The sequence below is a fragment of the Anolis sagrei genome, chromosome 1, assembly GCF_037176765.1.
Source record: "Anolis sagrei isolate rAnoSag1 chromosome 1, rAnoSag1.mat, whole genome shotgun sequence".
Classification (NCBI taxonomy): Eukaryota; Metazoa; Chordata; class Lepidosauria; order Squamata; family Dactyloidae; genus Anolis; species Anolis sagrei.
In genome coordinates, this window is record NC_090021.1 from 233,809,439 (window position 1) to 233,823,099 (window position 13,661).

A 13,661-nucleotide genomic window follows, 5' to 3' on the forward strand; every position below is an offset into this window, starting at 1 on the left:
TGGATCTTCGTCTTTATTCTTGTGGCTTGTTCTTGGTCTTGCAGCTCTTCTGATGTCTGAGGTGGAGTATCCATTGGCCTGTAGAGCCCAGTTGAGGTGGTTCAGTTCATCTTGGAGAAGGTGGGGTTCGCAGATTCTTTTTACACGGTCTGCCAAGGCTTTAATGGTGCTTCTTTTTTTTACTTGGGTGATGGTTGGAGTTTTTATGTAGATATCTATCTGTGTGTGTGGGTTTTCTGTAAACGGTGTGACCCAATTGTTGATATGGTTTGCGGATGACTAGGACATCTAGAAAAGGCAGTCTTCCTTCATTTTCTTTTTCCATGGTGAACTGGATGTTTGGGTGGATGCTGTTAAGATGGTCCAGGAACCTGTTGAGTTCTTCTTCTCCATGGCTCCAAATGGTGAAAGTGTCACCCACATATCTGAACCATATCATGGGCTTTTTTGTTGCTGTCTCCAGGGCTTGTTTTTCAAAGTGTTCCATGTAGAAGTTAGCTATGACCGGGCTGAGAGGGCTCCCCCATTTCAAGGATTTTCTGCCTTGATATTCTGGGATATAGGGCTGTGTGGAAGGGCCCTTAGTCACCTATTTTGGAAGGGTGAGTGCTGTTGACTTATTCTCTTGCCTTCTGGAGTCTTTTAGTGTCTGAGGCATGGCCATAAGCTCCCTTCTCTATGACCTTGAGGGAGCTGGGGGTGGTAACGGCCGACAGGGAGCTCTGGCGTAGGCTGGTCCATGAGGTCACAAAGAGTCGGAGACGACTGAACGAATGAACAACAACAACTATGCCCCTTTCTACACAGCTGTATAAAGTCCAAGTTATCTGTTTTGAGCTGAATTGTATGGCAATGTAGACTCAGATAAGCCAGTTCAAAGCAGATAATGTGAATTATCTGCTTGATAGTCTGGATTATATGACAGTGTAAAAGGGTCCTATGACAAGCCTGCATACAGATAGAGAGTCTGGATACCACAGAAGAAATGTTAGTTGCCTTTGCTCATGGGCTGGTATTATGAAGGAGAAGAGATTGAATGTTTTTCCCCCATGCTGCTGCCAGAAGCTTAATTTAGAGTGCATGAGTCAGCTTTCAGATTACATCGTAAAACTGCCTAAGTGTGCTTGTAGGAAATGACAGTAGCACTGAGAACAAGGGCCATAAATACCCTCGCTTGCTTTGCATGCTCTTGAGTCACAAACATGCATAGCTGGTATGTCAACCAAACTGTCTTTAAATTAAAACCATGGAATCCTGTGGGTGAATTATGATGCCATAAATCAGATTTACATCATCTCACTATTTTGGTCAATAGGGAAGGCAGAGTTTGTTACAAGCTGCACACAAACCAAAAAATCACAATCTGCCTTTTTTCAGTTGCAAGTCATCACCCACAACCTGAGCATTTTCTGGCCAGTGGAGAGTGGGGGAAGAAGCAAATAAATGTCCAGCTATTTTCCTCTAGCTACAAGTTGCCAGCATCAAATTGCTACATTCAATTAACTGTAGTATTCAGTTGCAGAGGATGCATGTTGCTCTGCATCTGGCTACAAGATAATAACTGGACATTTGTCAGGAAATTGATGATAATAATAATATACTTCATTTATATTCTGCTCTATCTCCCCGAGGGGACTCATATCAGATTACAGAATACATATATGGTAAACATTCAATGCCATTATTCAATTAACAACAAAGACAGCACATAGACAGAGGCAATGTTCTTTTTCATCTCCGGTATCTGGAGGCTGTGCTCGACTTAGAATCACAGACTCATAGAGTTGGAAGAGACCTCATGGGCCATCCAGTCCAACTCCCTGCCAAGAAGCAGGAAAATTGCATTCAAAGCACTCCCGACAGATTTGGCCATGGAGAGGTGCTGTTGCTCCATTTTCCATGCCAAGGAGCCTGCTGTCCATGGATGCCTTCCTGATCGAATTGCCAGCATGTTTTTTCAGGGCACCTTTTACTTCCTTGCCAAACCTATTTATCTACTCACATTGCTGTTTTCGAATTTCTAGGTAAGCAGAAGCTAGGGTTGATGCTGGGAGGTCACCCCAACCTGTGGCTTGAACTTCTGACCTTCCAGTTGACAAGATTTGTCTATAGCTGGTAGTTTAATGCACTGTGCTACCCGTGACCCCCATGGATGGATTTTAGAGGCTTTAACTGAGTAAAGCTGGGTTGGAAGGGAGAGTGTTATAACTATATCTTCTAGCCATGTCTCTCAATGCAGGAATGCAGACCAGAGTTAAAAGCTGGGAGCAAAAGGCATCTTTTCCCCAGAGTCCTATTATGGCCATAGCAACTTCTACCTTTAATGCTTTTGAGGAAATACCATCATTTCTCAAGCAGCCATTTCACCACTTCTACATAGGACATAAAAAGGGAGGGGAAGGAAAAAAAAGGAATATGGCAATACCTTTAAGAGTAACTGATTTTTATTTTAGAGTGAGCTGTAGGTATAAAATGCACATCTTCAGGCTCAGTACAGAATATTAAAGCCTGAAGTATAAAGCATATTTATATAGTTGAAAGAATTGGATAGTTTTCAATTCAAGGAAACTGGCTTTTGGTAAATAGGTGTATTTCTTTCACACATCAACACGGATCACTGTAAAATCTGAAAAACTATTCACTTTCCCCCAACCCTTTGAAAATTTAGGGCTAGGGGCATGATTTGCATCTTCCTGCATCCTATTATATTCTATCTCATTCCCACAACTGTATAAATATGCTATGTAACCCGAGGTTTGAATATTACTCTGTGCTGCTTTTGAAGAAAAAAATATATCCAATATATCCAAATCTTACATTAAAATAAAAACAGATCATCTCAAAGTTGCCTCATTTTTCTCCCCATCCCTTTCTTGTATTTCAAAGTGGCAAGAGACTAAGGCCCCTTCTACACTGCCCCTATATCCCAGGGTCTGATCCAAGATTATCTTCTTATCCCAAATTAGTTGGCTGTGGAGACTCATATATTCCAGTTTAAAGCAGCTAATCTGGGATCAGATCCTGGGATATAGGGCAGTGTAGAAGGGGCCTAACTTGTCCCCTCCTTTGAAAACTACTGCATAGGACATTTAGTGCCCTTCCACACAGCCCTGTATCCCAGAATATCAAGGCAGACAATCCCACAATATCTGCTTTGAACTGAGTTATCTGAGTCCACACTCAGATAATGTGGGATGTTCTGCCTTGATATTCTGGGGTATAGGACTGTGTGGAAGGGCCCTAACTTTAGCTAGAATAGTTGGCACAATTTATCTTCAGAGAGGAAGAGTGTGATGACCTGGTGTAATCTGCAATTTACAAACACAATAGGTGCTGAGTACTTGACAGAAACTATCACTATTCTATATGCTTTCCTAATAAGTTCAACTAAAAGCTATGCTATGGGACTTATGGTTTGATTGTTGTCTAAAACCATCCAAAGCCTCAATCACCTTGTAGAAGTAATGCAGTTTGACACTACTTTAACTGCCATGGCTGAAGTCCTTGTGAAGATCTTCGAGTCCTTGTGGACAACAAGTTAAACATGAGCCAACAATGTGATGTGGCGCCCAAAAAAGCCAATGGGACTTTGGCCTGCATCAGTAGGAGCATAGTGTCTAAATCTAGGGAAGTAATGCTACCCTTCTATTCCGCTTTGGTTAGACCACACCTGGAATATTGTGTCCAATTCTGGGCACCACAATTCAAGAGAGATATTGACAAGCTGGAATGTGTCCAGAGGAGGGCGACTAAAATGATCAAAGGTCTGGAGAACAAGCCCTATGAGGAGCGGCTTAAGGAGCTGGGCACGTTTAGCCTGAAGAAGAGAAGTCTTTTTGTATTTCTTTAAAAAAGAGTCCCATAGAATCTTAAAGAAAGGTGCTTTCCTCACTAACGACTTGTCTACATGGGTCGAATAACCTGTGATCACCCAACATTGTGTCCTGGCTATCCCTACAACATTTTTGAATTTCTGATGGGTGTGTGTTTATTCGTTCAGTCGCCTTCAACTCTTTGGGATCTCATAGACCAGCAGATGCCAGATCTTCCTGTCAGCCATTGCCACCCTCAGCTCCTTCAAGGTTGAGTCAGTCACTTCAGTGATAACATCCATCCATCTTGCCCTTGGACAGCCCCTCTTCCTTTTTCCTTCCATTTTCCCCAGCATCATTATCTTCTCCAAGCTTTCCTGTTTTATCATTATGTGGTCAAAGCACTCAATCTTTGCCTCTAATATTCTTACCTTCAGTGAACAGTCAGGCTTTATTTCCTGGAGTATGGACTGGTTTGATCTTCTTGTGGTGCAAGGGTAATGGTCTTCTTGCCATTGGATGGGTAACATAGAGTAAACCCGATCAACCCAATTCAGCTCCACATTAAGGAAGGTTGAGGAATGTTCTGGTTTTTCCCTAAAACTTATGAGTATTCTGAATCTTCAGAGCAGTGTGGAAAGCAGGAGTGGGTCTGATTTGGACCAGTTTACTATGCACTTAGGTCACCACTGCCATCTCTTTTTCACTGCACTCATCAGCACAGGGAAAGGGGTGTGGCTGCAGAGCTCCATGTGAGTGAGCTCCTGGCCATCACTGGTTATACTGGTTGTGGGTTGGGTGGTGTATTTATGCATGTTTTCATTCATATCAAGGTTTGTTTGGTTTTTTTGTTGGGGCATGTGTTGGGGGCAAAAACTGCATGAAATTCACATCTGTGTGTGAGAGAGGGGGAGAGAGAGAGAGAGAGAGAGAGAGAGAGAGAAGGAAGGGTGGAATGTTGTTGTCGGGGGGGGGGGGGTTGAGGAAGCACATAATTGAGGACCAGAGCCATGTGTGACTTGAGGGAAAATTTCCTTTGTTCCCTACCCAAAGCCTCCCTCTCTTTTTCTCTCTCCCCTCCATCATTATATACACACACAAACACACACACATAGTTTTCAAGTCCTTATGGGGTAAAGACAGGAACAATAGCTTACCAATATAAAGAAGGAGCTGTGATGCAAATCAGATGATGATGAACTGGTTCAACTTATCTGAGATAGAAAACCAGTGAGAGTGCTCCTATCCTCCTATTCTTTCCTATAAGAACTACCTTGGTTGAATTGCATCTCTGCTCTCTTCTTTTCTCTTCTCACCAGCAAGCAGCAGCACTGGTTCCTCGCAGGGCTGACAACTGCAGAGGGATGGTAGTTTTGGATACTGCTCAAAGGACTACAAAATAGCTCCTTGCACACTGTAAAAAGTCTTATACACATGGTTTTCTGCATGCATGTCACTTAGAAGGATTCAAGCTTTTTTTGTTTGCTTTGCATCTCTGAAAATAGTGTGGGTGCTGTGAAGTGCATCAAAAGCATTCTGACACATGTGTAGATAAATTACTTCTGCGAACCGATGCGCATTTGTAAGAACCTGTATTTCATATAATTTGAAAGATAAGAGAGAAACATCTTATTTCCCCTCCTGCATTACATTTACTCTCCTTTTTGGTCCAGTAGTCACCAACAATTGTAGAAGCACTGCTGTTGTCAACTTCCTGGAAAGATATTCAATAGCCTGCTTCTAAAATGTAGGACTCTGTCGCTTTCCATTAAGGTTGGTGGTTCAGGTTTGCCAGCCAAACTTGAGATGTAGGGACAATTCATGAGGCCATTAAGCATTACCACAGTTCCTCAAAGCTTGTCAGTCAAGCAATGAGAGAAAGAGAGGAGAGGAGGAAGGGAGAGAAATAAAGAAAGCACAAATGAATGAAAGACAGAAAGAGATAGTGAGCACAAATATCCTCTTGGGAAATTAGAAAATAACATTCAGTTAAAGTGCTGTTTCCAAATCAAGGAAAGCATGGGGATTACTTCTTCTCACTCACTTAGAGAGATGATTTAAGGAACATTTAATTTAGACTGATGTAAGCAGCGTCAGCCCTGGTTAGTACTTGGATGGGAGACCACCAGGCATGTAGGCGGGGGGGGGGGGGACCTTAGGGGGCTTCAGCCCCCCCCCCCCCCGAAATTCTCATGGTGGTCCGCGAGAAGGCCTTACTGGCACATTATTTAAACTGTTATGTTTATTCATATCATGATCTGATCACCATACTCAATATATCCCATATGCATGGGGGTATTGGAGTAATGATACAAAAGGTTTGCTAGGGTAGACCTTCTTTCGCTCAGACTCAGCCCTCCTCCCCCCCGAATCAAAATCCTGGCTACGGGTCTGGAGACCACCAACTAATATTTGCTTGTTGCAGGCTGTTTTCATAGATGAGCTAGACATTTGCACCTAGCACTTTCATCTTGACTTGGAGTTAAATCCAAAAACAAGTGAATTTGCAGCTTATCTGAGGATGACCAATGAAACCAGAAACCCAGAGCCAGGCCATGAGATCTGATGACCCTTTTAAAGAATAAAAAGTATGGTATTTGGTTGGTGTGAGATTTCCATGCTGTATGGCCATGTTCCAGAAGCATTTTCTCCTGACATTTTACCCATATCTATGGCAGGCATCCTCAGAGTTTGTGAGGTCTGTTTGAAACTAGGCAAGGGAGGTTTATATATCTGTGGAATAATGTCCAGGGTGGGAGAAAGAACTCTTGTCTGCGTGAGGCAAGTGTGAATGTTGCAATTGGCCACATTGATTAATATTGAATAGCCTTGCAGCTGTTGCCATAGCCCAACTTGGACATTCCCCAGATATATATCTCATTTGTCTAGTTTCCAACAGTCCTCACAACCTCTGAGGATGCCTGCCATAGATGTGGGAAAAATGTTAGGAAAAAATGCTTCTGGAACATGGCCATACAACCCGGAAAACTCACAGCAACTCAGTGATTCCAGTCATGAAAGCCTTTGACAACACAGGGTGGTGTATGTTTCTCTAGTGATGTCCAAACCGAAAGGTCCCTTCTTAAATAACTAGAGCTCTGGCTTTCTGACAAAGAAAGGAAGCCAATAGTCATGTTCTCAAGACTCATGAATAACTAACAACGGAAAGAGAAAGGGAACTCCAAACCTATATGTTTTCATACATTTAGGTCCTTTATGATACATTTTTAATTCAGCATTGAGCCTTGTTGGGTCCCCACCACCAATTCCTTAACAGTAATTCCAGGGGGCCTTCTTCTTGCCGTGTGTAGACTGGTAATTGGTTTCCTCCCTTGTTTTTCTTATAATAAAAACAAAAATGTTATTCAAGTGCTTTAATGGCTTAATTTTTTTCCTTTTTTGGAACTGAGTATGGACCTTGGTTCCTTAAAATATCTTTAAAAATCCAAAACCATGAGAGCATATGGTTTTTAAATTACTTCCAGACCATGATAGAAAAAATGGGAAAAACTCCACTTCTTAAAAACAATACTTTTCAGACATGTTAAACACTCTGACTGGAAAATGTTAAACTAGTGATAGTACTGGCATTTGTACATGACCCACAAAAATATAGCTCTATAAAATATCAAAATAAAAATACCTAAAAATACATCTTAATCCTCCCGTTTTAGGAACATAAAATGTAAATTTAATACCTAGAAAAATAATGCCTTATAAAGAAAGAGCTATGAACAATCTGGCTTTTGAAACACAGATGTGGAAATCCAACCCAAAGTTATATGTTTTAGTCACTTGTTTCAAGGCGCTTAAGTGTGGCTGATAGTGTTGGATTATGACACATTTTCCTGGCAGAAGGGCTCACAAGGAGACAAGGCTTATCCTCACAGTATGCTCTTTGATTCCCTTTACAGGTCTTCCTTTTCTTCTTAAAGTTCCCTTTTTGTTAAGTTTTAGAGGTTTCCAAAGTCAATGCAGGGAAAGGCTCAAATGGAAGACTCAAGGCCAGGTTTCAAGACAGGGATAGTTGAACTATGCATTTCATCATGTTCCTTCTGTCGCCGCCTGCACTCCCGCCACACTATGAAAGGGTTAACCAAAGCCAATAGCATTAAGATTATGAGGCCAATATTCACCTGAAAAGAAAGGAAATATTATCAAACTTCAAGTATGTATCTGACCCTGGGAAAATATACATATTTCCACAAGCACACAGAAGAGGAGATCTGGCTGGGTGACTGCCATTCAGATGGGCAATAGCACAAGGGAGCCCTTTCAATCCACTTCCCAACCAATCAGTGGCCAGTTGAATCAGACATGAAGCTCACCTGGTTGCCTTCTAGCAACCATTACACAGCTTGGGAAGCAGTACTTAAAAGGAGTTAGTTGAACAGATTTCAGGTTGCTCACAGATGTTTCAGAATTTGGGTTGAAAAGGCAAAGTCCAGGTCTAGTCAGGTGAAATTTCTGGGGTTCTCTATGATGTTACACCTTGAGCAATGTTCATCAGAGTCCTTATGCAAGCATAAACATTTGCCACCCAGTCTCCTGAGCTATTTGTAAACCACAAAGGTTGAGCAGGCACATAAGAGCCCATGAAAGGGAATGGAAAGCCTATGTTCCTGTAAATTGCATCCAGTAATCTGGAACTGGCAGAACACATAGGCCACTAAATTGCCAGATCTGACATAAATAGCAATGCTACAATTGCAACCCTTTAGTTTTGACTGGTCAACAAAGCAGAACCTTCTTCCTTGATGAATATCAGGCTACCATTCATGTCACATCCCTGACTTCAAGGACTTCCCAATGCAGATTAAGATCCATAGCTGGCCACACACAGGCCTAGTTTGGTTCTGAGAATGGCTATGGCTGAGGTTATTTAAGTTTTTTATGTGCATATTCAATTTGGGACTTAGATACAGAAAAGCCTATAAGTGAAAAGGAGTGTGTTGAAATGAAATCTTAAATGTCCCAATTGTATTCCTAGAAGATATGAGTTCTGGTTCATCCTCCTCTGAATCCTGACAAATATTTGGGCAAAAGAGGGATTTTCAACAGTTATGTTCACAGAGCCTCTTGTTACCAAACTGCTCTCATGAACACACCTACTAAACGCCAGGTGTGCCATATCCCTTTCTACAGCTTATCACGTTTACTGGGCACATATTAATGTAAATGACTCCACGGGGGGGGGGGGGGGGATAATTTGAACTGGTCGTTCTATTGCTATTATCCAGATTGAAACTGTTTTTCCTAAAACAAAGTAACCAATAATTCTAGTTAAGAACAGTTTGCATGGATTTCACTTTGAAAATGTCTTGAATTCTAGTGAATGGTAAAGTAAGTTATACTTATTTTGCACAACTTGCCATTTGAATATAGATCTAGACACATCTCCGTATTTTTGAATGTATATTTTCTGATTGTATATTAGATTGTTTGTGTCAAATAATTGATAAAATAATTAAAAATATTAATAATTTGAACTTCACTAGGTTTTTGCATAGGGTGGGCATCCTCTTTCAGCCCAAGGACCACATTCAATTTCAAAGACGTTGTCAGAGGCTTCATTCCAGAGGTGGACAAAAGCAAAAATGTCAGCATACATAAACTTAAAGTGCTTACTGACACTAAAAGAAGCCCTTCAAAATTTTATAATTGTGGAAATGTTCCATACAGAAGCTAGGAGACATCCAAATGCTGATTTCATGGAGAAAGGAATGTGCCTATCTGGAAGATTTGAACTCAGGGTCTGGGATTCCTCACTCCTGCCCTGTGCAGTATTGCCAAACCTCATTTCAACGTAATGAGCAGGATCCGTTTGGTGACACATTCACATACCAGTCTCTTTTTGGATAAGACAAAGGGGTCCAGAAGATAAGGGGAGACAACTCAGATAATGAAGACACTGCTGCTCTCAGCTCCCAGGAGGAGGAAAAGGAGATTGCACTTCCATCCGTGAGTGCACCTTTGTGCCTTTCCTCCACCAAGCTGAGAGTAACTGCCATTTCTTCCTGCCTCCATCCCATCCTTACCAATAAGCAGCAATTTCAGAGCTCTCTCCCTGGGCTTGACAGCTGCTCAGATGGAAGGAGCATTACCCTCCACCTGTTCAATGTTGGATCTCAGCTAGTAGATCCCCAACTGAGATAGTGACTGCTGCACAGTGAAAGAAACCCACTGGGTTAAAAAACACTCACATAAAAGGGATCCTCTTTGAGTGGGCCCTTGATGAGCGAGAAAAAGGGATACTGTAGGAGAGAAACCACAGCCGAGAGTCCCATTATAAGACCATATAGCTTCCCGAAGTGTTCCAGAGGAAAGCTACAAAAACACAACACAGAGAGAAAATAAATATTTATGGGAAAAGAGAAGTCCATTGCAAAAAGCCTTATGAACTGGCCTTTCTTTTTCCTTATCTTCACTGTAAACTGCCACTGCTCTGATTCTTCTCCACTTCTTCTTTTTAAAAAAGAGAGATGCCTTTCTAAAGATGCTGCATCCCTTATCAGGTTAGAGAACAGTACAAACTGCTTGTTTGTTGCACCTGCATTAATATTTCATGATCCATGACAGTGGCAAATGTAGCATTCAATAGATTTAATTCACGGATTTGTATACAGAAAGGACTGCACCTAAAGTAATTTAACCAGGAATGAACCCTTAATCAGAACCCCCACCAAACAAAACAAAACCAGAAAACCCACCACCATCCACAGCAGGTCTGCAAACCTACAATACTCTGCCTACTTTTATATGCATGTTTACACTGCAAATCAGAACCATTCAAAACCTGGATTAATGCCCCATCTAACTCAATCTTCTGCATTTGACATAGACCAGACTCAAAAAATATGCAGAAAAAATGGCAGTTGTGCTACAAACTCTGGAAGATGCTTCTCAGTTTAAAGGAAGGACTCCTAAAACACTCCTAAAACAGAAAGAGTCTGGTGATGCTGCTGTACAAGGAATCTAAATACCTCTTCCTGCAAGATCCCTGGAGCAACTGCAATGATGCCAAAATATGCCACCAACAGGATTCCAGACTACATACCAACCCGCCCGCCCCCCATGCTTTTCAACCTTCTCTTTTTCTTTCTCTTTCCCCCTTTTTGCCAACAGACAGTTACTTACGCAATAGCCAAGAAAGCAGCATTGCCTCCATAGAGGAAGGAACGGCTCAGAACCTGCAAGATGAAGGTGGCATATTGTACGGACAGCACTGGAATGGAGGCACAGATTGAGAATGCAATGCACTGCAACACTGTGATGAGCAACGACAGCACACAGGAACGCAAGTCCGCAAGTGAATCTGGTACACCTGAAAGACAGATATTGACTCCAGCTGGAGAGAATGCAGAGTGAGATCAAGGGACCCCCAAAGCACCAGAGGGCAGTTTTACAAGAGAGACAATGCTTTACAAGGGAGACAAAGTTGACAGATTTTCATACCCTGGGAACTTCCCTGCTTTTTCTGTCCACGTTTGTGACGATCAAGAATAAGCCCATTCCAGGGGGCACAGAGGACTCCACATAACTGAGTGAAGGCAAAAGCATTGGTGTAGTGGCTCACTGTTGATAGAAAAAGAGGAATTAAAAACAAGAACAAAATCCCCACAAGGAGTCTTTCTCCATTATACCAGAATTTTCATATATATAACCCATGCTAGATATCTGTCTGAGGCTAGAAGGAACATTAAAATCTTTACTTCTTAGTACTCCAGTGGTTTTCCAGATTGAGGCAGCTTTTACTTCTCTTGACTGAGGTTCTTGTGTGCCTGGCTATAGGAACATAGACAGATGCTCTTCCGCTGGCTAATATATAGCTGTTTTGGAAGCTGTTTTGGAAGCTCTTTTGAGGGAGATGGGAGTTGCTGCCCAAAGGAAGGGTCAAATGCCTCCATTCACAATGACAAATGCCAACATTAGGCTAGCATGTCACCCATAGGATCCCAGCCCTCTGTCTGCGTTTGAGAGATCCTTATGCTCCTGAGAAAGGTTTTTGCTGAAGAGCATGGTGTATTCAACTACAGCCTCAAAGTTAAGAAGAAATTAGATTTGTTCTTAAGTTGAATTTGTATGAAAGTTGGGACAGGTACATTTTTAAGTGCAACTATAGCCACACGCACACACCTACACAAACTTTGGACAACATAGGGAAGGTTTAACACCCCTGTGATAGTTGTTTTGCTGTCTGTTTCACCTCACTTTCTGTCCCTGTGATAATTGCATTTTGAAATATTTGGCTTGTTGTTGAAACAAGGATTGGTGAGAAAGCTTCAGTGGAGCCTCCTTTTCCCCATGATAACTCTTCTAGGAGTGAATTTCCCTTTAAGGGGTAGATTTCTCTCACTTCATGTTGCCTCACCCCCATTCTTAACTTGTAAGTTGGATGTTTGTAACTCGGGGACTGCATGCATTTAGTTCTACATGTATATTCACAAAAAGACAGAGAACTAAAAATTGAACACATCATATTCTTTCAATACAGTCCTTTCTCAAAGGTCTAAGAATCTGACTTATTGAGTCAGGAAAGATCTCCCCTAACTATTTTCTCTCTCTCTGCACTCTTCTGTTCTGCTGTCCCAAACCCATTCATCTCAGTAATTCTTCCTCTATGCCTAAATTTGCTCATAGGTTCCATCCTCCTCTAAATCCATTACCACCTTCCTCCATGTCTAATTTTGCTTGTGGATTCTATTCTCTTCCTCCAACAAAGTCCCCACTTCCCCTGCCCTGGTTTCACTGTGCTTTACCATACCAAGAGTTGCATCTTTATCAGACAGCTGTATCAGCATAGGGTTGAGGGTTCCAATGAAGAGATAGTGGCGCAACTGCATCACTGACAGCCACATCAGATGCCAGAAAAACAATTGGGAGAAGACACAGCTCCAGAAGGAAACAACAGCTGGCTCCTTGGTGTTCCGTGTTGTTTCAGTATGACCTAAAAAGAAAGTTATAGATCAGATGGTGTATTTGCATTACTGTTACAGATATGAAGACACACCCACCACAATTATACTTTGCTACTGTTTCAGAAAATGCAAAAACAGGTTTACAGGAAAGAGACAGCCATCCTGCATCCCCAGGGCACCTAAGCCCAGACAGTGTGGGATAGTTGTTAAACAGCAACTTCCTGTTCCGCTTAGGAACCAGCTGCAGCTACCTGGACAGGTCCTAACTTGGGTGCGGGGGAGGGGGGGGAGAGAGAGAAAGAGAGAGAGAGAGAATGAGAATCCAAATCCTTCTTCAAGATCAGTTAGTTTAGTAAACCTGCATAAAGAGTTCCTGTGCAGCAGGTCCTAGCAAGTTATCTAAAACAGTGCCACTAACAGTGGTGGCCCATGGAATGGTGCCATTCCATAAGCCTTCATCCACCAATCTCTAGATAATTTTCAGGAAATAAACAAACAATTGTACAAATTGTAATACCGACCCTAGGCACATTGGGAGGAAAACCGATGGTCTTTCACATTATTGGCAAAATAATATAATATAGCTGAAAATACCCATCTAGAAAGACTAAGGTATTATCCCACATGGCAGTCCTGACAATAATAAAGATACACTAGTTAGAATCCCCAACTATATATGCTGCAAACTAGTCTCAGTATCTACCTTTAGTAGTGGCATTTTCTTCATTGAGTGCTGAGTCAGGATGCAAATTCCCTGAGTCCTGACCCTCATCCAGGCTACCGGGGCCACGTTTTTCTTCATAGGTACGATATGATTGAGATCTCCTCCGACAGCTCATCCTGAGACACAGGAAATATAACTCGCACTTGACTCCTGTTTCCAATACAAAGAGCTAAAGCAGGAGTGCTACAGATAAGCAGAGAATGGTAT

General features: G+C 42.0%; 1 protein-coding gene across 9 annotated transcripts in view; it reads right to left on the reverse strand.

Moving 5' to 3' along the window:
* Positions 1–7,171: 7,171 nt before the first annotated feature.
* SLC43A3 (solute carrier family 43 member 3) overlaps positions 7,172–13,661 on the reverse strand; it is a 45,517-nt gene continuing 39,027 nt past the window's right edge. For all 9 annotated transcript variants that reach the window (XM_060771887.2, XM_060771877.2, XM_060771915.2 and 6 more), the window contains 6 exons: positions 13,434–13,570; positions 12,577–12,759; positions 11,268–11,387; positions 10,950–11,136; positions 10,016–10,139; positions 7,172–7,948 (listed from right to left, as the gene is read on the reverse strand). In XM_060771887.2, coding sequence (XP_060627870.2) covers positions 7,799–7,948; positions 10,016–10,139; positions 10,950–11,136; positions 11,268–11,387; positions 12,577–12,759; positions 13,434–13,570 — 901 coding nt within the window. In that variant the 3' untranslated portion in view covers positions 7,172–7,798. The remainder of the gene's footprint in view (positions 7,949–10,015; positions 10,140–10,949; positions 11,137–11,267; positions 11,388–12,576; positions 12,760–13,433; positions 13,571–13,661) is intronic.